This window comes from Apodemus sylvaticus, chromosome 2, assembly GCF_947179515.1.
Source record: "Apodemus sylvaticus chromosome 2, mApoSyl1.1, whole genome shotgun sequence".
In the NCBI taxonomy this organism is placed as follows: domain Eukaryota; kingdom Metazoa; phylum Chordata; class Mammalia; order Rodentia; family Muridae; genus Apodemus; species Apodemus sylvaticus.
Window position 1 is genome coordinate 108,462,276 of NC_067473.1, and position 26,169 is coordinate 108,488,444.

Sequence of the window (26,169 nt, forward strand, 5' to 3'; positions counted from 1 at the left end):
CTCTGGTGTTAGTTGGTCCTGCTTTCACTAGCTGGTGCTTCTCCCTCTTATGTGCCTGCAAGCCTATGTCAGCACCTCTGGGTGACCAGCTTTCACAGGGCACAGATTATTGTGGGGCTGCCCAACTCCTGGTTGCAGGTGGGCCCTGCAGACCGAGTCCTAAGTGATCTTACACTCAGGTGTTCTCTGCATTCCTGGATGCAACAGCCCAGTCAGTTGCAGGAGAAAAGATGTTGGACTCATGTCTAGTTGCAGGACTCAATGCAGAGCAGATATCCCCTAGCAGACTAGGTGCACAGAAGGCTATGGTGATGTGGCTCAGCTCCTGTGTGCAGGTGGGAACCTGATAGGGTGTGTCCCAAGTGCTGTTCTACTCGGGTGATCCCTGTGTAGCTGTCTGCACCTCTACACAGTCACAGGAGCAAAGATGGAGGCCCCTTACCTCTAAGAGTGGGACTCCTTCTAACTGCCTCCCTGCAGGGCAGATGACCCCTGGCAGGTTAGGTGCCCAGCTGGCTGTGGTGCTGCTGAGCTCCTGGGTGCAGGTAGAGTCCTGGCAGGCATGTCTCAGGAGATGGTGTCAATAATTAACAAATGAGGTTTCTTGAAACTGAATGATTAATGCATTGCAAGAAACACTCCACTTGCCAGAGTACAGAGAAAACCTACATAAAAGGAGAAAATTTACTAGTTATATACCTAAGATTGTATATCAAATTGTTGTATACCTAATAGAAAAGATTAATAACTACAACATGCAAAGAGCTTTCCAAAAACGTAAACACACAGACCCAAACACAAACACTTATACACACATACTCACACAAATGCGCAGACACTAATACTTTAGCTAACAAGTGGGATAATAAAACCAACAGATAGTTCTTAAACAAAATATCCAATAAACATGAAAAAATTTCAACACATTAGTCATCAGAAAAATACAAATGAAGACCACATTCATATTCAATTGCAACCTAGTGAGAGTGGAAGTCTAAAAGAAAAATACAAATATAAATACTAGTGTAGATTGAAAAATAAATGTTTCTGATCACTTTTAAAATAGAATTAACATAGCTAAAATTTAACATTCCTACCTGATAAATTAGCTAGGTCTAGAATGAAGCATCTCATTTCAACATAATCAAGACATATCTTATGGAACAGGGACAGACTGAAAATATCTACTCTAAAATCAGGAAAGAAAGAAAGAATTATCTACTCTAAGTTGAAGAATGTCTCAAGAGATTCCATCCTTAAGATACTTAAATGTAGGAAAACTAGCCAAATCCTTTGGGTAGGAAAAATAAAAACAATTTACAAACAGGAAAAGTTGAATTCATATTACTTGTGTGGGTTGATAAGATGCTATAATCAGAAAATTTTAGAAACTACACTGAAAGTAGTGTCAGGATTGAAAGGCTCAAAACAAACTTAAGTAGCTTTCCTGTATCACAATAAATGACCTCATTGTATAATAGTAACTAGATTCCCATTACAATTCTAACACAATTCTTTATAGGCCATGGAAGGACAATTTTCAACTTTATATCGAAAAAAGCAAGAGAGCTAAAACAAAACAATGAAAGAACTTCTGGAAGTATCACCATCCCAGCTCAAGTCCAAGTGGATCAAGAACCTCCACATAAAACCAGACACACTGAAACTAATAGAAAAGAAACTGGGGAAGACCCTTGAGGACATGGGAACAGGGGAAAATTTCCTGAACAGAAGACCAATAGCTTATGCTCTAAGATCAAGTATTGACAAATGGGACCTCAGAAAACTACAAAGTTTCTGTAAGGCAAAGGACATTGTCAAAAGGACAAAATGGCAACCAATAAATTGGGAAAAGATCTTTACCAACACTACATCTGACAGAGGGCTTATATCTAAGATATACAAAGAACTCAAGAAGGTAGACTCCAGAGAGCCAAATATCCCCCTAAAAATGGGGTACAGAACTAAACAAAGTATTTTCACCTGAGGAATATCAAATGGCTGAGAAGCACCTAAAGAAACGTTCAACATCCTTAGTCATCAGGGAAATGCAAGTCAAAACAACCCTGAGATTTCACCTCACATCAGTCAGAATGGCTAAGATCAAAAACTCAGGAGAAAACAGGTACTGGCGAAGATGTGGAGAAAGAGGAACACTCCTCCACTGCTGGTGGGGTCACAAGCTGATACTAGCACTATGGAAGTAAGTCTGGCAGTTCATCAGAAAACTGGGAATGATACTTCCAAAGGACCCCACTATACCACTCCTGGGCATATACCCTGAGGATTCCCCAGCATGTAATAAGGATACATGCTCCACTATGCTCATAGCAACCCTATTTATAATAGCCAGAATCTGGAAAGAACCCAGATGTTCCTCAATGGAGAAATGGATAAAAAAAAATGTGGTATATATACACAATGGAGTACTATTCAACAATTAGAAACAGTGAATTCATGAAATTCTTAGACAAATGGATGGAACTAAAGAATATCATCCTAAGTGAGGTAACCCAGTATCAAAAGAACACTCATGGTATGCACTCACTGATAAATGGATATTAGCCTAGAAGCTTGGAATACCCAAGACACAATGCACATATCAAATGATGCCCAAGAAGAAGGAAGGAGTGGCCCCCGGTCCTGGAAAAGCTCAGTGCAGCAGTGTCGGGAATACCAGGACAGGGACTTGGGAAGGGGTGGATTGGGGAACAGGAGGAGGAAAGAGGGTTTATGGGACTTTCGGGGAGGGTGCCCAGGAAAGGGAAACTCACTTGAAATGTAAATAAAGAATATATCGAATAAAAAACAATAAAATAAAAAAAAGAGCTAAAGTAAGAAAAACTTCATGGTGTTGGCATAAAAGCCGACATGTTGATCACTGGAACTAAACTGAAAATCCAGACATAAATCTACAAACTTATGGACAGGAGATTTGTAGTAAATAAGCCAGAAATACACATAGGAATAAAAGATAGCATCTTTTAATAATTGGTACTGCTGAAACTTTATGCCTGCATGTAGAAGAAAGCAAATAGGTCCATATTTATCATCCTACACAATACTCAAGTTCAAGAGTATCAAAGACCTCAACGTAAAACCAGACACTAAACTTGACAGAAGAGAAAGTTAGAAATACCCATGAACACACATTTGCACAAAAGAAAGTTTTCTGAACAATACCAATAGTGGATGCACTAAGACAAACAAGTAATGAATGGGACCTCATGAAGTACAATAGGATAAAGCAGGAACCTACAGCATGGAAAAATACTGTATTAAAAAAAAACAATTCCATATCTTAAAAAAGACTAATATCCAAATATATTAAAACTGAAGAAACTAGATATCAAAAAAATCAAATATCCCAATTAAAAATGAGGCAGACATCTAAACAGAATTCTCAATAAAGTAATCACAAATGGTTGAGAAACATTTAAAGAAATGTTAATTATTCTAAGCCACTAGGGCAACGCAAACCAAAACCACTCTGAGATTTCATCTTACACCTGTCTGAATAGTTAACATCAATAATACAAGTACCATACTATGTTAGAGAGGATGTGGAACAAGAGGAATACTTCTCCATTATTTATAGGAGTGCAAACTTGTATAACCACTATGGCATCAATATGATGGTTCATTAGTAAATTAGAAATTGATCTACCGCATGTCTCAAGTGTACCACTCTTAGCCATGTACCCAAAAAACACTCCCTCTCACCAAAGGACAGTTCCTCAACTATGTTCATAGTGGCTTTATTCATAATAGCCAGAAACTAAAAACAACCTAGGTGTCCCTCAACTGAAAAATAGATAAAGTAAATGTAGAAATCTACACAATGGAGTATTATTGACCTGTTAGAAAAATGACATAATGAAATTTGGTGGCAAATGGATCAAACTAGAAAAAAAAGTCATACTGAGTGGGACAATCCAGACTTAGAAAGACAAACAGAAGGTAACCTTACTACAATCCACAGACCCAGAGAGGCTAAGTATGAAGGAGGGTTCTATAAGAGACACATGGGTCTTGCTAGGAAGAAGAAATAGAATAGTTTTTGCTTGTTGACCAGGGGTGAGTGAGGATGGGAACAAGAAAGATCATTTCTATAAGGGAGCGGCGAAAGGGCAAATGAGTATGGGAAGAAATAACTGGAATTGAGGAGGGGCATTCAGAGAGTGGTATGAAAATGTAGTGCAGTGGAAACTCTCTAGAATCTATGAGGTTGTCCCTAGCAAGAATGCCTAATAATGGAGGATAAAAAGTATGAACTGGCTATCATTTGTAGGCAGGCTGCTTCCAAGTTTAAGTGGGTTACATTCAGCTGGCTGACTAGCTGTTGACTGAGGGGATTCCATAGAAATCCTTAAGCACCCCAGGCTAATCCTCAGAATGAAAGTTGTTCTCTGAAAATTGACAGTGGGCCTATTAACAAGGACATTATCCCTCTTCTTCATTGAACATAGAGAGGTCAAGCTATTACCTGCGTGGAACATTCACCCCTATGATTTAGCCTTTTTGGCACTGGAAAGTTATCTGCAGGCTACTGGAAAAGGAACCTATACAACAACCCAGCCACACAAGGCTTCACATGAACCTGTCCTGACTACAAGTTTTGCTAGGGCAAAGGTGGTATGTAACTTGTAAGAGTGGGCAATCAATGTCTATTTTAACTTGAGGCTCATGCCGCAAGGAAGAGCTTGTGTTCTATACTACCTGTATGGCTAATGAACTAGAGAAAGGATAACCTCAAGAACTAGGGTAGAACTAAACATAGCTGGAAATAAAATTAATAAAATAGTTTCTAATGATATCCTTCTTCTTCTGGTAACAGAGTAGGTAGAGAGCCCCACAGGTAGACAGAATGTGTAGAGGGTTTAAATTGAAAGTCTCAATTAGATCCCTCACCTCAGAGCTCAGGGAAACTCAAGAAAGGTGTGGAAGAAAAATTCTAAAAGGTTCTGTGGAGGACAGTAGTAGTACATGGCCCACTGGTTCAACAAGGCAGGTTCACATGGGCTCACAGAAATTGAAGTGGCAAGCATGGGTCCTGAATGGATCCTCACCGGGTCCTCTGCATATATGTTATGACTGTTGGTTTAGTATTTTTGTGGTACTCCTAAGAGTGGGACAGGTGTGACTTTGACTCTTATATCTGCTTTGGAACTCTTTTCTTCCTATTGGGCTGCCTTGTGTACCCTTCAGATGATGCTTTATGCCTTATCTCACTGTATTTTGTTTTGTCATGTTGGCTGTTTTGTCTTGGAGACCTCCTGTTTTATTTTTATTTTTTTTGAAATGGAGTGGGAATGGGAATAGATCTGGGGACAGTCTGAATTTTATAAGAAGCCACTCTAAGAAAGTCATAGGGCCAAGCCAGTAAACAGCACTCATTCATGGTCTTGACATCAGCTCCTGCTTCCAGGTTCCTGCTCTGTTTGCATTCCTGCTCTGACTTCCCTCCTTGATGGAAGTAGAAGCTTAAAAAAAAAACCTTCCTGCCCCCTCTATCTCCTAGAATAGAAAAACAACCAAGTAAATACACTCTTACCATTAAATATGTACAATAATAAACCCAAACAAGCCCACTATAATGAAAATTACAAAACACTGAAGAAATTTAAAAATAAATCTCTATTATCTTAACATTAAAGATGAAAATATTATAAATAAGTATATTTGAAATTCGTTTAAGAGTGTGCAGATATGAAATTAAATTTATTTATTTATTACCATAAATAATGAAATTTAATATTTGTTGTTGGAAATTGACACAGATGTGAGAGGAAGCTTTAGATAACTCTTTTTACAGTCTCTTACTTGTGGTCCACCTTGAATAGTCACCAGGGTAGAAGGAGAACATCTGTCACATAACACCAAATGGATGGAGCTAGAATCAGTGCCCAGTCAAAGTCTAGCAAAGCAGCCCAGTAAATGGAGAACAGAATGTTCAAGGCAGCCCAGGCACTGAGGAGCACACAGGGGTCACCCAGGGAGATTCTGGCACAGTGAGATGCTCTTCCAGGCAGAGGCTGAGATTCTAAAAAGATAACTACAATTAGAACAAACATTTTATTTCAGGCAGAGCTAGATTTCCCTTGTGTTTTAAATGTTCTCAGGTGTCCAGTTCCCATGACCCATAGATGCAGAGGGAGCAAAATATGGCTTCCAGGAAAGTGTGCAAATGGAAGATAAAATAGCCAAGAAAGGCATAGAAAAGGCTCACTGGGAAACAATGAAGATTCATGGGGTGGGGGAGAAATGAGGAAAAGAGCAGTGAGAAACACAGGGCAGAGTTCCTTTCATTGGTGGTAAACTTTAGCTCTTCGTTTTACCTCAAATAAATGAAAATCACCAATCCGGCCTACATAGAGTCTGATGGTGGCTGATGAGGATGGTAGAAAGATGATCAAATCTCATCAAATTGAATATAGCAAAAATCCCTAAGCAGTTTTGTTTTATTGAAAATACTCTATATAGGAATTTTTAACTTTACATTTTATAATACAGTAAGAACAATGTCTACTTTAAGGGCCCAGTCCCCAATTTTCCAAACACACACACAGACACACACACACACACAGACACACACACACACACGGTATGAATATATACATATATGTTTATATTAATATGTTCCATGATAGTAAAAATCATTTAATAAATTTATAATAAGTAGGAAATTATTTCTTGAAACTCCTTATTGTTTGTATTAGGTGCAATTGTTTCATGATGGCTCTTTTGGCAACAGCACACTTGTGATCTTTGCCCTTTTGTATACCTTTTATGTTCTTTTTCATTAATGAGTCAGATCTCAATTCATATCATTCTGTTTCTTTCAATTTTAATCTTCTTTATTGGATATTTTATTTTTTTCCATTTCAAATGTTATCCCCTTTACCGGTTTTCCCTCGAAACCCCCATCCCACTACTCCTGCTTCTATGAGGATGCTCCCCCTCCACCCATTCCCACCTCACTGCCCTACCATTCCCCTACACTGGAGCACTGAGCCTTTATAGAACCAAGGACCTCTCCTCTCATCAATGCTAGATAAGGCCATATTAGGCTACATATACAGCTGGAACAATGAGTCCCTTCATGTACACTCTTTGGTTAGTGGTTTAGACCCTGGGAGTTCTGGGGGGGTCTGTTTGGTTGATATTGGTCTTCTTAAGGGGTTGCAAACCTTTTCAGTTCCTTCAGTCCTTTTCCTAACTCCTCCATTGGGGTCCTTGTGCTCAGCCCAATGGTTGGTTGATAACATTCCCGTCTGTATTTGTCAGTCTCTAGCAGAGCCTCTCATAAGACAGCTGTATCAGAATTTTATCAACAAGCACTTCTTGGTATCTGCAATAGTGTCTAGGTGTAGTGTTGATATATGGGATGGATCCCCAAATAGAACTGTCTATAGATAGACTTTCAGTTTCTTTTTTTTTTTTTTTAATTTTATTCGATATATTTTTTACTTACATTTCAAATGATTTCCCCTTTTCTGGTCTCCCACACCCCGAAAGTCACATAAGCCCCCTTACCTCCCTCTGTTCTCCCACCCATCTCTTCCCACTTCCCTGTTCTGGTTTTGTCTTATACTGCTACACTTCTGCTACACACTTTATCCCTGTATTTTCATTAGAGAGGAGTGATTCTGGGTTAGAAATTTGAGGTTGAGTGAGTGGCCCCATCCCCTAACTGGAGGCCTTGCCTAACCTCTAGATATGGTCTCTACAGGTTTCCTCTCCTTTTTGCTGGGTATTTCAGCTAATCTCATCACCTTGGGTACTGGGAGCCTCTTGCTTTCCTGGAATCTGGGACATTCTGGTAGTTCCCCCAGTTCCCCACCCCTGATTGTCATTTATCCCACTTAATGCTTTACTAAAATACTTAGGTTGAGATTTAGGTGACTTGCAATTTTTTGTAAACTTTGAGTACAGTTGTTGCTTTAAGGGCAATGTGCTTTCTAGAAAAGTTTCTATTTCACCAATGTTACTTGGGAATTATTTCCAAATTTTATCAATCCATAGATTGAAAAGATGTCCTAAAAAATGGCAGAAATTTTCCATCATTCCTATACTGGTAGTGAATTTATTTCTAAAATATATAAACATCTATAGAATTAAATTCCAGAAATGCTGAAAATTCAGTCAATAAACAGACAAATGAAAAAGCAGAAAAATTTTTCAAAGAATCAGGTATAGTGACCAGTAGATACATTTAAAAATGTTCAACACCCCTAAGCTTTGGGGAAATACAAAGCAAATTACATTAAGATGCCGTCTCACTCTTGCCAGAATGGCTATCATTAAAAGAGCAAGAGCAGTGCTGACACGACAGAATGACATTTGCAGAGTGTAGCACTGGATTGACAGGACTGAGATTGGTCACTATACACTATTGAATGCCTGTGTGTTCACTAGTTACATTGTTATCATTTAAAAAGCCCATTAGTCCTAGAACACGGGAATAGAGAACAATGCCTTGAAATTTATCTCATTCTATGTTCAAAGATAAAAGAATTACCCATTCCTTCCTGGAGACTTATGGTAGAAAACTCAGATGGCAAATTTCAGGAACTAGTTTTATTAAGGATGTGAGAAATCATGTCTTTATTAGAATGTGGCCTTCTAAACAGTACCTCTTTTATTGAAAAGATTTGTTCTACTTTTTGTTATTGTTGCTTCTGTTCATTAATTGCATCCATATTCAAACCATCTGATGATTATCTGGAATTACTCTATTCTTGACAAATTCTATAGTTTACTACGGGTATTTAAAATATCTAAGACAAACCTGTACAGTTCCTTTAGCATAATGTTGAAGCTTCTGGACAAGTGTGGTCAAAGACGCAACTGCTGACTCCTGAAAAATCATGTCCTTAGAAGAAACAAAACAAGCATAACTATGATAAAATCAGAATCAGGCTTTTCATTCTCTTCAGTATGAAATATTTCAAATAGGATAGTCATTGGAGTTGCCCCTTCAAAACAGCAATGTAAGCAAGAATGAAATTATTCAATTTGCAAGAACATGTATAGGATATGACACCAATGTATTAAATGAAATAATTTAGAGGAGGAAGACAGATATGTTCTCTGTCATATGTAGGATCTAGGTTTTAGATGTGCACACACAGAGGTAGGTGTGTGTGTGTGTGTGTGTGTGTGTGTGTGTGTAGATCATAAAATAAAACATAAGCACTACTGTTTGACAAGAGGAAGGAAGCTAGTGGGATGAACAGGAGAGTGTAATGGGGACTATGGTTAAAATACATGATGCACTTGTACAAAAATGTTATTGCGAAACTCATTGTTTTTCATAATATTTCTAAAAATTACCTCTAATTTAAACATTTGAAAATTTGCATTTTTCAATACATATTACACAGTTGTGAAAATTAACAAAAGTAGAATTTTTCTTAGGAAAATGAAAAAGGTGAATTCTTTTTTGGGAGGATCTACAGACTGTCTTGGGTACTTCTGAAAATGCTTCACAGCAATGATAAATTTCTTAGCTGAACAGTGACTTACGCGTGTTCTGTTTCAAGCACATCATTTTAAAGATTTCCAATGCCCAGAACTCTTCCTTGACACCATCCAAAGATCAAGTCTAGATAACTCTAAAATCTTACTTGACAAACACAAACTCACTTTTGCTGTATCCTAATCATACTGTTTAAGAAATTTAAAAAAATGGGAAAAGATTCTCCCTGTTTTATTCTTTTTTTAAAAAGGAAAATACTAATGAAAAAGAATCACCACAGGACCAGGCATAGAGATGGCTACACAGGAGACTGTCAGACCCAGAAGGATCAATAAGTGAAGAAGTGCAGAGCTGAGACTTAGTACTTTTCTGAGACAATAGGATGGGAGAGCATGGCTTTGTAATCTAAAGCTTGCACTATTTCCCTCACTGTCTCAACCAGGTGTGCTCCATATCATGTTCTCCTCTAACTGCCTCTCCTGTCTCTGACCCACAGAGAGCCCTACTCTGGGTCAAATAAGGCTTTCCACGGCTCCTTTCCCCAATTACCCTTTTTAAGTCTGGAAGTACTCTGCTCCTACATTTCCAGGGACATGGGAACTGGGCACTTGCTTGCTTCTAGGAAATGATAAAAATTGATCTTTAACCTAGGAAATTAGCCAACCTATTTGTGGGAAGACAGCTCCATCTGTGACTGTTCCCAGGTTGTATCAGAAAGGGGCTGTTACTGCTGCCAGGTTGGTGAGTCAGGAATGCAGACTTTCTGACATTCCTTGCTCCCCCCATTTTTCACCCTTCCTAGATTTTCTATCCAACCCTGATGTATATAAAAGGCTTCCCTTTTCCTTGCCTGACAAGACACCTTGGTCTCAGCCTGCAGGTAAGTACTTTTTACATTTCACATGCCTTTCTATAAAAAGTATCTGATGATCAGCCAAGGGAATGAAAGCTACTAGGAATGATGTCTCAGATGAGCCACAGATGCCTTTTAGGTTCAGGGTCCATATGATCCACTGATGAGAAATGTTTAAGCATGTCTGGTTCTCAGGCAGCCTTCCTGCACTAAGAATTGAAGAGCAAAGAGGCCTTGAAAAGGATCAAGTGTGTTTACTGCAGAGTTTTCTTCTTTCTTCTTTAATACAGAGTGTTGAATTGCATTCTAAGCAAAAGGCAGTCTACTGCTCAGCATGGCTAGGAACATCTACTTCATTTTGCTCTCAAGCCTGATGATCCTGTCCCCAAGCCAAGGTGAGTGCTTCTTCTAGATTATATTTTCAGAAATTATGGTGAAGCAATCACCCTATCCCTATCAACATGGTGCACTTGAAGAAAGGCAGAAGCAATGTCAGTCATGGGTTGATCTTTACTACTTCTCTATTTCCTCTTCTTCTGGGGTTTTTAAGGTGAAATTTAAAACTACCTCATATCTATGGCTACTATAATTTGATTGAATCATCTATGTAGCTTTAGATTTTATTAAAGGTTTGAGAGGGCTTGTACGAATAATAGGTATAAGGAAGTCAGGGGATTCCTGTGTAGGGAAAGGTGGCAGTTAGAACTAATGAAATAAATTTTACAGTGAAAATCATTGTGAATTCTTAAGGAATGAGAAATGAGAGAGAGAGAGAGAGAGAGAGACAGAGAGAGAGAGAGAGAGAGAGAGAGAGTAAAGATGCAGGGAATGAGTAGGTAGGCATTCCAAGCCTACACTCTATTCTTGAGGTCCTATAGAGAAACTCTACCAGTTGGCTCATCTAGCCTTTTCCCAGTCCTGAGTATATCCTTTAACCATTTTTTCATAGGCCAGGAGACTGAAGAAGATCTGCCATCTGCCAGGATCAGTTGTCCAGAAGGTTCTAATGCCTACGGGTCCTATTGTTACTACTTCATTGAAGACCGTTTAACTTGGTCTGATGCAGATGTGAGTGAGTAGGGAAATGAGTGGGAGGGATACATCTGAACTGAGATACCACTGATACTTTCTTGTCTCTTCAGAAGCTTCATTATATCACCCACTTGACACATCACTGGGGTTTTCTTCCCCAAGTCTGTGTATTATTTTATACCTTCCCAAACAGAGATCCTGGGGATGAGTCATAGCCCCATCAGGAACATGTCTTCCTTGTCCTTCTCTGACTCTTTCCTTGGGAGAAGAGAATATATTGCTCAAAACTTCTTCTTCCACTGAGTAATCTACTTCTTTTCCACTTACACAGCTCTTTTGCCAGAACATGAATTCAGGCTACCTGGTGTCAATTCTCAGCCAGGCTGAGGGCAACTTTGTGGCCTCTCTGATTAAGGAGAGTGGAACTACAGATGCCAATGTCTGGACTGGCCTCCATGACCCCAAAAGGGTGAGTATGTGGCCTCTTTCAAGTGGGATACTCAGTTCAAGTGGGAGAGGTAGGGCTGTGATGCAAGACCTAGTTTTTTTGTGGTATTCATAAAAGAGCCATACCTCTATGGATTTTAGAACATATGGGGCTTGTAAGGACCACTGCAAGTAGTTGTGGAGATGGCTGAAGGCTCAGCTCCTCAGCATTCCTTTCATTCATGAACATTATAATTCTGTTTCAAAGACACTATATACTTGGGCCCTACTCTTACCTCTCTGGATAATCTCTGAGTTAGAAAGAAATGCTTTTCAAGTGATGCAAGGGAAGGGCAGCTGAGTGTGTGCCCAGTTATAAAATAAAAAATTCTTTTTGTACATCAAGAAAGAAAACCTAGGGAAGTCTTCTTGTAAAAATTCTACATTGAAAATCTTACATTTTTGTAGTACAGAGGAAGAACTTGGACATTTATTTACAAGTGAAGCTTAGAGCAAAAGCCCATGAAACTTCATGGAATTCAGAATGATGGATCAGTTCACTCTTGAAACTCCTTTTCTTTTGTTTTGTATTTGGTTTTTTTTTTTTTTGCTTTCTGTTTTGTTTTGTTTGTTTGTTTGTTTTTGCTTGTTTCCAAGTGACCACATAGGGCAGGTTCCATTCACTCCTTTCTGATTTGCAGATGCTATTATCTTACCACTTCTCTTGCAGAATCGTCGTTGGCACTGGAGCAGTGGGTCTCTGTTCCTCTACAAATCCTGGGCAACTGGGTCTCCTAACAGTTCCAATCGTGGCTACTGTGCATCTCTGACTTCCAACACAGGTGAGAGACAAAGAATCCCTATGCTGCTATTTGACTTTGTTCAGTTCTTGGGATGGAGGTGGATTGGGTCTGGAGCAAGAGGCAGGGAAAGTCTACATTTAAAAAATGGAAGACAGTCTCCTTCATTTCTTATTATGAGTCTTAAGGAACATCTTGGTTTGTCTTTTCCCACTTGGTTTCTAGGATACAAGAAATGGAAAGATGACAACTGTGATGCCCAATACTCATTTGTCTGCAAGTTCAAAGACTGAAGTCATCTGAAAAAATAGTTACATAAAGCCAGACTAGAAAAGAATATGGAGTCAAAAATTAAGCTGGACTATCTGTCAAGAGCAAATTAGACCCTCTCTTCCTGGACAGGCATTCTTGCATCACTGGCCTATGATATCTTTGTCTTCATTATTTTCTAGAACCCTGAAAAACTGAAATAAAAATACCTAAATAAAAATATGCTCACAATGTTGCATATTCAGAATCAGTTTTGTATACCTGTCACACATTGTCCTCTGGGATAGAAGGGAGTCTTGAATACTAGGGAGGCTTCCTTTGATAAGGAGATGTTTGAAACTCTATTCACATGAATGTTAGTTTATGAGCTTATTGTCACTATAGTTGGATGAATGCATAAAAATCCTATCTAAAATCTATAAGTGTGAATGAGTTTATAAGAATTCTTAGAGTTTGTAGCCTGAATGATAGGGGTGTGTTGGTGCTCTGGAGGGATTTATACAGTAATATTGTAAGTTGGATTTTTTTCTTTGCTCACTAAATCAAATTAAAGACATACCCAATATGTCAGGAGATTCCTTGGGTCTAGAAGAGTTACTGAATCAGTAATAGAAAAATTTGTGTCCATGAAGCCTATAAATGACAATCTTTAAATTCCTGAATCAATGAATTTATAAAGAATGGCCCAAAAAAATAATGTCATACATAATTGCCTCTGTAAATATATACAATTCTGAAGTATTAAGGATTAGGATTAAAAAAATACCTTTTCAGGAAATCATCTAAATCCCAAATATTGACTACCATAATGGTACCTTTAGATACAATTTCTCAAATTAATACAAAGGGAACAGATTCAGATTATCAGTCTGAGCCATAGCAATGACTATAACATAAGAAAACTAAAAATACAAGCCTCACTTATGTTAGAGATAAATAGCTTGAAGACTAAATGGAAAATCTGTAATTCCTATATAGCCATTAAAGTACCTGCATAGCTCTACTGGAATAGTGTCACATATTCAGTACCTGGGAAACTGAGGTAGGACAATAGCAAGTTACAGGTCAGCTTGGGTATATAAGCTTCAGTTCAGCCTGACATAAATAGTTCTTTTCTGAATAAAAGCAAACATCCAAAATATACTAGACAAAATTAGTCTTTTAAATGTTTTTATAAAACTATTTTTAGTTAGGTGTGTATGTTTCTCTTTGGGGTTGGGAGTTGTGTGACCATGTGGGTATGTAACTCATGAAGTTGGAGGCATCAGATCACCTGGAGCTTCAGATCCAGGTGATTGTGAGTTACCAGATGTGGGGACTGGGAGCCAAACATGGAACCTGTAAAAGTAAATTACATTCTTTAAACTGCTGAGCTATTTTTCCAGACCTATATCAGTTTCTAAAAAATGATTATTTTTTGATAAAATAGTTAATGCTATGAAAGTTAAAATTATTAATCAGAATATACACAAACATAGGTGCATAAAATAAATACAGCATACATGGCAAAAATTGCATATACCCAAAAGATTCTTCAACATATAACAAGGACACATGCACCACTATTTTCATAGCAGCCTTATTTATAATAGCCAGAAGCTGGAAAGAACCCAACAGATGGAATGGATACAGAAAATGTACATTTACACAATAGAGTATTACTCAGCTATTAAAAATTATGAATTTATGAAATTCGATGGATGAACCTAGAAAATATCATCCTGATTGAGGTAACCCAATGACAAAAGAAGACACATGGAGGATATTGATAATGGATATTAGCTGAAAAGTTCCAAATACCTAACATACAATTCACAGACCACATGAAACTCAAGAAGAAGGAAGACCAAAATGTGGGTGCTTTAGTCTTTCTTCGAAAGGGAAACAAAATACTCATGAGAAAAAATATGGAGACAAAGTGCAGAGTAGAGACTGAAGGAAAGGCCATCCAGAGACTGTCTCACCTGGGGACTCATCCCAGATACAGTCACCAAACTCACACTATTGTGGATGTAAAAACTTTCTATCTTCAATTCCTTTCTTCAGAGACTTGAAGTTCTTGTAGGACAGGTTTTTCACTTATTTGGTTAGGGTTGCATCATGATATATTATTTGTAGCTATTATGAATGATTTTGTTTGACTAATTTCTTTCTCATCCTTTTATCATTTCTATAAAGAAAAGTTATTGGGTTTTTGTTTTTTGTTTCTGTTTATTTCTTTTTTTTTTTTAGTTATATCTGTATCTAGCTACTTTGCTGAATGTGTTTATCAGCTGTCAGTATTCTCTGCTATAATCTTGGGCTCGCTAATGTATGGTATCAATATCACTTGCAAAGAGTGATATATTTTCATCTTTCTTTCCAATTTGTAACCTCTTGATATCCTTTATCTGTCTTATTAATCAACTGAGAACTCAAACACCATAATGAATAGATATGGAGAGAATGAGCAGCCTTGATTTTAGTGGAATCACTTTAAGTGGTTTTTTTCCATTCAATTTGATATTGTCTATTGACTTGCTGTATAATGCCTTTATTTTGTTTAGTTACTCACCTTTATCCTTGATCAGTCCAAGGCTTTTAAGATGAAGGTGTGTTGGATTCTGTCAAAAGACTTTTTAGCACCTAATGAGATCTAATGATTTTTTTCCTTTTAGTTTGTTTATATGGTGGATTACATTGATAAATTTTCATTTATTGAACCATCCCTGTATTCTTGTAATGAAGATTACTTGATCATGATTAATGATGTTTTTGGTGTATTCTGGGATTCAGTTTGCAAGCATTTTATTGAGTCTTGCATCAATGTTCATAAGAGAGATCAGTCTGAAGTTAATTTTGTTTGGTGTTCTATGTACAAATTAAGATGTAGTGATGTTTCTTTTATGGATGTGCATGCCCTTGCATTTAAAACATAGATGTTCAGAATTGGGATACCATCTTGGTGTAATTTACCTTTGATGAGTAGGAAGTATTCTTTCCCATCTATTTTTATTACTTTTGGATGAAAGTCTATTTTATTGGTTTTTTGAATGGCTACTTCAGCCTTCTTCTTGTGTCTGTTTAATTTGTAAAATCTTTTTCCTGTTCTTGACTTTGGGTGATGTCTATCTTTGTCTCTAAGGTATGTTTCTTGTATGTAGCAGAATGATGGATCCTATTTTCACATTCATTCTCTTAATCTGTCTTATTATTGGGGAATTGAGACTATTGATGTTGTGAGATATTAATGACCAAATCTTTTGGTTTTGATGATGTGGAATTATTTATTTTTCTGAGTTTTCTTGGATGGAGTTAGCATCTATGGATTGAAGTTTTCATTTTAGTATCTTCTGTAGGTATAGATTTGTGGATAGATATTGTTTCAATTTGGCTCTGTCTTGAAATAGGTTTTCTCCATCTGTAATGATTTCAAATTTTGCTGGGTATACTAGTCTAAGCTGATATCTGTCGTCTGTTTTAGTCTGCAAGATATCTCTCCAAGCACTTCTAGCTTTTAATATATCTGATGAGAAATCAAATGTAGTTCTAACAGTTCTGCCTGTATATATTATTTGGCCTTTTTTCCTTGCAGATTTTAAGATTCTTTATTTGTTCTGTAGAATTAGTATTTTGATTATTATATGGTGGTGTCTTCTTTCTTGTTGGTTCTTGAGGTAGTGGAGGGGAAGAGAATTGGCAGAGGGTAAGACTTTTGTCTTACAAGATATTTAGGGTTTCTGAATAATAATTAAAAGTTTACTTATTTGAGTCTAATTTACATTGCTACAATAGCTGACCTAAATCTGTGTTCCTTTGAGACCAGAAACTGCATTCTCCAGCACTTAACAGGTCATGCTCTCATGCTCAAACAGCAAAGGATTAAGTAATGTGGCCTTGTTCTTTCTCAGCAGGAACCATGCAGATCTATCTTTCAGCTGGCTAGTCAAAGTTGCAGGAAGAAAAAGGGACACATTGAAAAGTGATTTTAGCTTTTGATTAGTAAACTGTAAAAACTTTTCTATGAGATACTTGCATCCAACCAATGGTCTGAAGTCTGGGGACCTCTGTGAATCAGGGAAAGGCTGGAAGAAGCTAAGGAAGAGGGCGACCCTGTAGGAAGACCAGCAGTCTCAAGAAACCTGAGCCCCAGAGATCTCTCAGATATAGAGCCACCAACCAGGCAGAATACACTAGCTGGTCTGAGGCTCATCCCTGAAATGTATACAGCAGAGGTCTGATATAACCTTAGTGAGAGAAGATACACCTAGCCCTTTAGAGACTTGAGGGCTCAGGGAATGTGGAGGCCTGGCAGGGTTGGGTAGGGGGAAGAGGGGTGTGGGGACATCCTCTTGGGGACTGAGGAGGAGGAATGGGATATGGAACTGTTGGAGGGTATACCTGGAGGAGGATAATGACTGGACTGTAAAAAGTAAAATTTTACAAAAGTAAATAAATAAATATTTTAAAAAGTTTCCTAAGAAAGATCTCTAAGTAAAAGGGGAAAAACTGAATGAATGCAAAGGGGGAATAAGGAAAAATTCTTTTCAGTCTTCTCTTTTTCTTCAGCATGTATACACCTTACAGAAAACAGGATTATGGTAGAAAGTTCATCACAAGTTTGCATAAATTCGAATCATAAATTAAATTAGAACTTTATAACAGAATGTTTAGATGCATATCAATTAGGAGTATTAATTTGGCTAAACATTCATAACCTGAATTGGAGAAAAAGAAGGAAAGGAGAAATTGTAAATACAATCCTAAAATTTTCAAGTTGAAAATGAAGCAGAAATTGTATAAACCAAAAGATACAAACATTCTAGAGATAATAATAAATATAGTGAGATGCCGTGAATATAGATTAGAAGGGCAGACAGAGAGTGGACTCTGCCAATTGCCTGACTGATATACCAAGAGTTCCATAATCTTATTCATTTTGCAGAAACTGACAGGTGGATCATAAACTCCTTACTGAGAATCAAAGTTGCTATAGCAATATTGATCTAGAATAGTCAGACAAATGCTGATAACAAAGAATTTTGATGGAGGACTTTCTGTTCTATATTTCCATATTTCCTATAAAGTAATTTCAATCAAAGTTGTGAAAGCTAATGATAAGGCTACACAGATAATAAAGTTATGAGATCAGGGTTTGAAATAATTGGTCATTTATACTATGTCTTTTGTCAGGATCCTGTGGAAAAGCAGTGAGGAAGACTCTTCATCTGAATACTGCCTGGAAACAATTCAGTACTTCATGTAAGAAGTAATGAATTCAGTCTTGATTCTTTAGTTAATGTTTTTCATAGACTTAGACTGAAAAACAAAACGGAAGGAATTTTAGAAAAAAGGGCGGTGAGGTGGGTGGGTGAGCACCATCATAGAAACAGGAGGGAGGGAATTGGTTGGGGGTTTGTGGAGGGGAAACTGGGAAGGGTTCAACATTTGAAATATAAATAAATAAATAAATAAATAAATAAATAAATAAATAAATAAATAAATGGCTTAAGTTAATAGCATTTGTTGCTCTTCCAGAGGACATGAGTTTAGTTCCCAGCATCCTTGTTGGGCAGTTCTAATTCTGTTTCTTTCTTTTTTTTTATTATTATTTTTCTTTTTTTTATTCGATATATTTTTTATTTACATTTCAAATGATTTCCCCTTTCCTACCCCACTCTGAGAAAGTCCTGTAAGCCCCCTTGTCTCCCCCTGTCTTCCCACCCACCCCTTCCCACTTCCCCGTTCTGGTTTTGCTGAATACTGCTTCACTGAGTCTTTCCAGAACAAGGGGCCACTCTTTCTTCTTGTACATCATTTGATGTGTAGATTATGTTTTGGGTATTCCAGGTTTCTAGGTTAATATCCACTTATTAGTGAGTGTATACCATGATTCACCTTTTGAGTCTGGGTTACCTCACTTAGTATGATGTTCTCTAGCTTCATCCATTTGCCTAAGAATTTCATGAATTCATTGTTTCTAATGGCTAAATAGTATTCCATTGTGTAGATGTACCACATTTTTTGCATCCACTCTTCTGTTGAGGGATACCTGGGTTCTTTCCAGCTTCTGGCAATTATAAATAGGGCTGCTATGAATATAGTAGAGCATGTATCCTTATTACATGGTGGGGAATCCTCTGGGTATATGCCCAGGAGTGGTATAGCAGGATCTTCTGGAAGTGAGGTGCCCAGTTTTCGGAGGAACCGCCAGACTGATTTCCAGAGTGGTTGTACCAATTTGCAACCCCACCAGCAGTGGAGGAGTGTTCCTCTTTCTCCACATCCTCGCCAACACCTGCTATCTCCTGAATTTTTAATCTTAGCCATTCTGACTGGTGTAAGGTGAAATCTCAGGGTTGTTTTGATTTGCATTTCCCTAATGACTAATGAAGTTGAGCATTTTTTAAGATGCTTCTCCGCCATCCGAAGTTCTTCAGGTGAGAATTCTTTGTTTAACTCTGTACCCCATTTTTTAATAGGGTTGTTTGGTTTTCTGGAGTCTAACTTCTTGAGTTCTTTATATATATTGGATATTAGCCCTCTATCTGATGTAGGATTGGTGAAGATCTTTTCCCAATTTGTTGGTTGCTGATTTGTCCTCTTGATGGTGTCCTTTGCTTTACAGAAACTTTGTAATTTTATAAGGTCCCATTTGTTAATTCTTGCTCTTAGAGCACATGCTATTGGTGTTCTGTTCAGAAACCTTCTCCCTGTACCGATGTCCTCAAGGGTCTTCCCCAGTTTCTTTTCTATTAGCTTCAGAGTGTCTGGCTTTATGTGGAGGTCCTTGATTCATTTGGATTTGAGCTTAGTACAAGAGACAAGGATGGATCAATTCGCATTCTTCTGCATGCTGACCTCCAGTTGAACCAGCACCATTTGTTGAAAAGGCTACCTTTTTTCCATTGGATGTTTTCAGCCCCTTTGTCGAGGATCAAGTGGCCATAAGTGTGTGGGTTCATTTCTGGATCTTCAATCCTGTTCCATTGATCCTCCTGCCTGTCACTGTACCAATACCATGCAGTTTTTAACACTATTGCTCTGTAGTATTGCTTGAGGTCAGAGATACTGATTCCCCCAGACTTTCTTTTGTTGCTGAGAATAGTTTTAGCTATCCTGGGTTTTTTGTTATTCCAGATGAATTTGATAATTGCTCTTTCTAACTCTTTGAACAGATCTGACACCTCAAGCTTTTATGGGCACCTGCATTCTTGAGCACATACTTACACACAGGCACAAACATCCACATAAATAAAAATGATTTGTTAGAGTAAATGACTAACTTTCTATGACCTGGGATGAGACAAAGGTGCCGTGTAATACTATCAAAAACATAGTAAGATAAGATATGTGTGTATTTCTAAATATACAAGACTCTATTAACATTTAATAATTTGGTGCTTGAAATGAATTAATTAAGCAAAAAGCTGCCTCAGCACAGAAGAAAGTATTTTAAATTCTGATAAGGAACTTACATTAAAGGTTTGTATGTATCATCTTTCTGTCTGGTCTATATGTCTATAAGTACTACATATCTTACTTTTAACATTGGATAATAAAAGATAATATTACTAACATTATATTTTTCTTAACTAGGTACAGAGACAGCCTGTATACTGTGAACAGAAAATGCCTGATATGTTGGCCACTGGAAAACATAAGTGATTTCATATTATACACTTATTAGTATGGCTACAGTCAGAAAATAACTAATAAAATAACAGACTCTGGCAGGATGGGGAACAACTGGAATCTTTTGATACAGCTGGTGGTGAATGGAATACAGTGCAATCGAATTGCAAAGTAGTGTAGTTGTGCCTAAAAGTGTCATTCACAAAGTGACTAAGACTATCACCCCAAAAATTTATACCTAGACATCAGTCAAATAGAAATAAAACTTCCCTGACCACCATTTCATCTAGTGAATACACTTACCAGCACATGTTTCATCTGGTTTTCAAGAAGGTAGGATGGGATCCTTAGGCATTTTGGGGGGTGGGGGCACCAGGAAGGGGGACAACATTTGAAATGTAAATAAAGAATATATGTAGTAAAAAGAATAATAAAAATAGTGACTAGTAATAGTACTTAGAATAGTATGCACAGAATGTAATAAAGGTGTATACTCGGTAAGCTAGAACTTGTCTTTGAAGCAAAAAAAAAAAAAATGCCAAATTAGAAGTGTGTTCTAGGATATCTAGAGCACGTAAGAATCTCTTTGGTCTTCTAGCAGTTTTTCTGCTCCCGTTTACTCCAGTCCAGCCTTCTGAAAGCGAATATTCACATCCCTGACAAGTAAGTAAGATTGAAATAAGGCCTATTTAAGATTTCTAAATCTCAATGGCAAAGGAAGAAGTCAAGGACTGGTGATTGGCAGATGCCCTACACTGCCCAACATTAGTTGCAGTCATTGGAATACCTCATCTGGTGGTTTATCAAGAAACTGACTCAATTGGGAAAAGGTAACACAGAATATCCAGGATAGAAGTCAACATCTCTCAAAGATTTATAGAGGGAATATGAAGAAAATGACCTGACATAAACTGATAATCTTGTTGAATGAGGTCAGAAGACACCTTGTTGATTCTTGTTGATTCTGTGTATAATGAGATAAATCTTGAAGGGCTGTGAAGTACAACTTCAGAAACATCCTCAGTTTCTTTATCTTCACATTGCATTTAGTTGGATGGATCAATAAGCAGAAATAATGGGCATATAATTATTGTGTCTATAAAGATACTTATATTAGAACTATGCTAGGTGTTTTTCCTTTTAAATCTGTTTCATTTAAATCTTTCAAAGTTTACTAGATAGCAACATATTTTTTAATTGAAAACGGATTTTTCATATAATATATTCTGATTATGGTTTCCCCTTCCCCAAATCCTTTATGTTCCTACCCATTTCCATACCCATCAAATCCACACCTTTTCTTTCTCTCATTAGAAAACAAACAAGCATCTAAAAAGAAAATGATGAAATCCCAGTGTTTAGCTGTGGGTCTCTGAATCTGACTGACTCAGCTGCTGGCTGGAATCTCTCAGAGGCCAGCTACCGTAGGCTCCTGCTTACAAGCATAACATTATCATTTATAGTGTCATAGACTGGTACTTGCCTATGGCATGGCTCTCTAGTTGGGCTGGTTATTGCTTGGGCTTTCCCTCAGCCTATGTTCCATCAACCATCCCTGCATTTCTTTTAGTCGGGATAAATTTGGGGCTGAAAATTTTGTGGGTGGTTTGGTATTCCTTTTGTTTCACTGGTGTTCCCTCTTGGCTACAGGATGTGGCCTTCTCTGGTTCCGTATAGCCACTGATATGATGCTCAGTTGTGGTCACTCCCATTGACTCTTGGGAGTCTCCCTATCCTAGGTCTCTGGCATATCCTTGAGATACTTCCCACCCCCAAACCTCACAAGTAGCAGATTTCCATTCATTCTCATGGCTATCTGTTCATCTTCCCAGTCTCTCTCCACACCTGATCCTGAACATCTCCCATTCCTCTCCCTGTATCCTCTCCTATCCAGTTTAATCCTCTATCTGAAATCTATGTCTGTTTTCTCCCTTTCTAAATTGGATTCGAGGATTCTTGCTTGTCCCTTCCTTCTTATTTAGCTTCTTTAGGTCTATAGAGTGTAACATGAGTTTCCTGTATTTTATGGACAATATAGAGTTATAAGTAAGTATGTACCATGCATGGCGTTTTGCATTTGGTTTACCTACACAGGATGATATTCTCAAGCCCCATCCATTTACCTGCAAAATCCATGATGTCTTTGTTCTTAATAGCTGAATAGTATTCCATTGTGTAGAAGTACCACATTTTCTTTATCCATTATTCATGTCAGGGACATCTGGGTTATTTCCAGATTCTGGCTATTATGAATAAAGCTACTATGGACATAGTTGAGGAAGTATTCCTGTTTGAGATTGTGGAGCATCTTTTGGATATGGCCAGGAGTGGTAGAGCTGATTCTTGAAGTAAAAGTATTCCAGAAGCAGGAGCTATCCCTATAGGTGTTGCCTGTTTGTGGAATAGGTTCCCCTTACTCAGCTGTCTTTTCTGGCCTCAGTGAGGAGAAGCACATAGCCCTGTAAAGACTTGATATGCCAGGGTAGGAGGACATCCAGGGGGCTCTCCAGTCTCTCAGAAGAGAAGAGGATAAGGAGAGGTACTGTGAAGGGGAGGACAAAAAGGGGAGCAACAATGATTGAGATATAAAGTGTATTAAGAAAATAAAATAGATTAAAAGATGGAATGAAATGAGATAAAATGAGATAAGTTAAAAAGAAACAAACAAACAAGCAAACTGGAACAAGAAACTGAACAAAAAGAAAAACAAATAAAATAAAAAATGAACAACCAAAGAAACAGCACAAATAACACATAAATATGCACACACACACACACACACACACACACACAAAGAAATACATAGAAACGAAATCAGAAACTATAATATATAGGTAAAAGATCTGAAAGGTTTAAAAAATAATTCCCTACAAAAACATTTTATTATATATTTTGAAATGGCAGTATGCGTTTGTGTGTGCATCACACCACAGTTTAGCTCTGTATGGAAGTTATAGGACAACTTGCTTTTTTATTAAGGAAATATAACTATTTCTTCACTTCAGTGAGATAAACCTGTCATAGTTACAAACAGAGTAGATGCATGCATCCAGTATCCTTTGGCAACTAAAGAGATGACTGAGTTCACTATTTATAAAAACTAGATATATTTCCCTTTTTTAAAAAAGATTATTTATTTATTGTATGTGAATACACTGTAGCTGTCTAGCTGTCTTCAGACACTCCAATAGAGGGCATCAGACCACACTATGGATGGTTGTGAGCCACCATGTGGTTGCTGGGATTTGAACTCAGAACCTTCAGAAGAGCAGTCAGTGCTCTTAACCGCTGAGCCATCTCTCCAGCCCAATATATTTCCCTTATACACTTTTAAGGCAGCATAGATTTTCAGTAGATGAAGAAATAAATTGAATAAATTTTAAAGATGCCTATGAGGCCTCCCACCAGTCATAATCAGCAATGGTAACATTTGTCATTGGAATTTAAAATCTGAATTTTTATAAAACAAACAGAAAAAAAAAACATGAGAAGTTAATGTTTCTGGATTCTCTTTCTTATGTAGTTTCCCTGATAGCACAATTAAATATAGAAGGAAGAGTAAAGGTGACAGTCTTTTTCATTTGTCATTTATAATCTGGAGTCAGACCCTGATATTGACAACTTTGGTTAAGCCACATTATTTTTCTGCCTTGTGTACCATTATGTATAACACCAGGCAGTGGTAATATTTGTAAATTTTATTTGATGATTATTTACATTGATGGATTGTAGAGGTTGCATAAAATGCCAGGCAACTGATCAAGTTTCAATAAGTTTGGTCATTGTTACTTTATAAGAGCAATGATATTCTGAAATAAGAGAGGAACATGTCTTTTTCAATTATGGGATCTTATTTTTTTTCGAAGATTGCAATAAAATGTTAGAATTATGCTGCTTAAAATTTATAATGCGCAGATTAGAGCGGCTGCGGCTGTGGCAGCAGTGCAGCAGTGGCTGGTCCAGCCGAAGGACCATAGGCAGAGGAACCAAGGCGACACAGGGTCCAGTTAGGCCCTGCGCCCAAGACCACTGACCTTCGCTGACTAGCCAGGCTGCAAGCACCTGTGGATTTAAGGTGCTTTTCACTGCACAGAAGCCACATCAGAACTCTGCTTCCCGCCAGTCATGAGAGACTCACCTCCATCTTGGTTTCGGACTCCAGAGAGATCGGACATACTGAGGTACACAAACATAACCTGAGGCCAACATCGCGGGGGTCTAAGCCCAATGAGCGTTGGCCTGCACCCAAGCCCTGGGCTGTTCGGGGGGCCATCGGGGTGCCAAGCCATAATAGGCATAGCCTAAGGCTAACAAAGCGGGGGTCTAGGTCCCAACAGGCCTTGGAACTGGGTGGCTTGGTAGGCCATCTGTGTGTCAACCTGCCCAGGAGGTTGTTAGCCCAGCAGACTCTCCCAGCACTTTGAGGGAGCACGAGGGCACACGCCTGCCATCCTGGCCACCTGACAGACCCAATTAACAGTCATAGCCCGAGGGGAACTTTGCTCGGACCCAGGCTTCTACCTGGACCCAGGGCCTGAGCAGCCAGACTAGCCTTGTGTTCACCAACCCGGGTGGGAGATTGGCTGCTCAGCAGAGTGATCAGCAGGCAGAAAAGGTCCCAGCAGCATACACCATCAGCACTCCCTGAAGGTGCAAACGGGCTCCATCTGGTTCACAGACACAATCTGGGGCAAAGCACACTAGCGCTGCAAGGACACCCAAGAGGAAGACAGCACATCAGCAATCAGCTACAGGGGTAACCCAACCATATAGTGTTGCAGTAATAGCCCCAGAGCCCCTCAGGAGGCCCAAACACCAGCCAGGGACAAGACCAACTAACTCCAGAGAACAAGATGGCAAAGGGCAAACGCAGGAACGCTACTAACAGAAATCTAGGCAATATGGCAGCATCTGAACCAAACTCTCCAACATCAGCAAGTCCTGGTTATGCCAACACACCAGAGAAACAAGATTTGGATTTAAAATCACTGATCATGATGCTGCTAGAAGAACATAAAAAGGACATAAATGAATCTCTTAAAGAAATACAGGGGAACAAGAATAAACTAGAAACCCGTATAATGGTAACAGAAAAATTACTTAAAGAAATGCAGGAGAATAAGGCTAAAGAGACAGAAGCCAATAAAGAAGAAACGCAAAAAAAAAAACTTAAAGAAATGCAGGAGTACATGAGTCAAGAGGCAGAAGTCATGAAAGAGTAAACACAAAAATCTCTTAAAGAATTAGGGAAAACTCAAACAAACAAATGGTGGAATTGAGCAAAATGATCCTGGATCTAAAAACAGAAGTAGAAACAACTAAGAAATCACAAAGGGAGACAACTTTGGAGATAGAAAACCTTGAGAAGAAATCAGGGGCCATAGATGCAAATATAAACAACAGAATACAAGAGATGGAAGAAAGAATTTCAGATGCCGAAGATACCATAGAAACCACTGACACAACAGTCAAAGAAAATGCAAAATGCAAAAAGCTTGTATCCCAGAACATCCAGGAAATCCAGGATACAATGAGAAGACCAAACCTAAGGATTATAGGTGTAGATGAGAGTCAAGATTTACAACTGAAAGGGCCAGCAAATATCTTTAACAAAATTATGGAAGAAAACTTTCCCAACTTAAAGAGAGAGATACCTATGAATATACAAGAAGCCTACAGAACTCCAAACAGAC

The 26,169-nt window shown here is 38.1% G+C and overlaps 1 protein-coding gene across 1 annotated transcript; it reads left to right on the forward strand.

Annotated features, from left to right (window-relative positions):
* The first annotated feature begins 10,336 nt into the window (after positions 1 to 10,336).
* Reg1b (regenerating family member 1 beta) lies at positions 10,337 to 13,093 on the forward strand. Its single transcript, XM_052174036.1, has 6 exons — positions 10,337 to 10,361; positions 10,625 to 10,729; positions 11,284 to 11,402; positions 11,698 to 11,835; positions 12,523 to 12,634; positions 12,818 to 13,093. Exons 2-6 carry the CDS (start codon positions 10,669 to 10,671, stop codon positions 12,883 to 12,885), a joined length of 498 nt encoding a protein of 165 aa, XP_052029996.1. The 5' UTR covers positions 10,337 to 10,361; positions 10,625 to 10,668; the 3' UTR covers positions 12,886 to 13,093.
* Positions 13,094 to 26,169: the final 13,076 nt, after the last annotated feature.

What these genes read in the sequence shown, in the direction of transcription:
- Reg1b (XM_052174036.1), top strand. Translation starts at nt 10,669, where the DNA reads ATGGCTAGGAACATCTACTTCATTTTGCTCTCAAGCCTGATGATCCTG. An exon ending in GATCCTGTCCCCAAGCCAAG is followed by an intron (nt 10,730 to 11,283) that starts GTGAGTGCTTCT and finishes ATTTTTTCATAG; the next exon opens with GCCAGGAGACTGAAGAAGAT. An exon ending in ATCTCTGACTTCCAACACAG is followed by an intron (nt 12,635 to 12,817) that starts GTGAGAGACAAA and finishes CTTGGTTTCTAG; the next exon opens with GATACAAGAAATGGAAAGAT.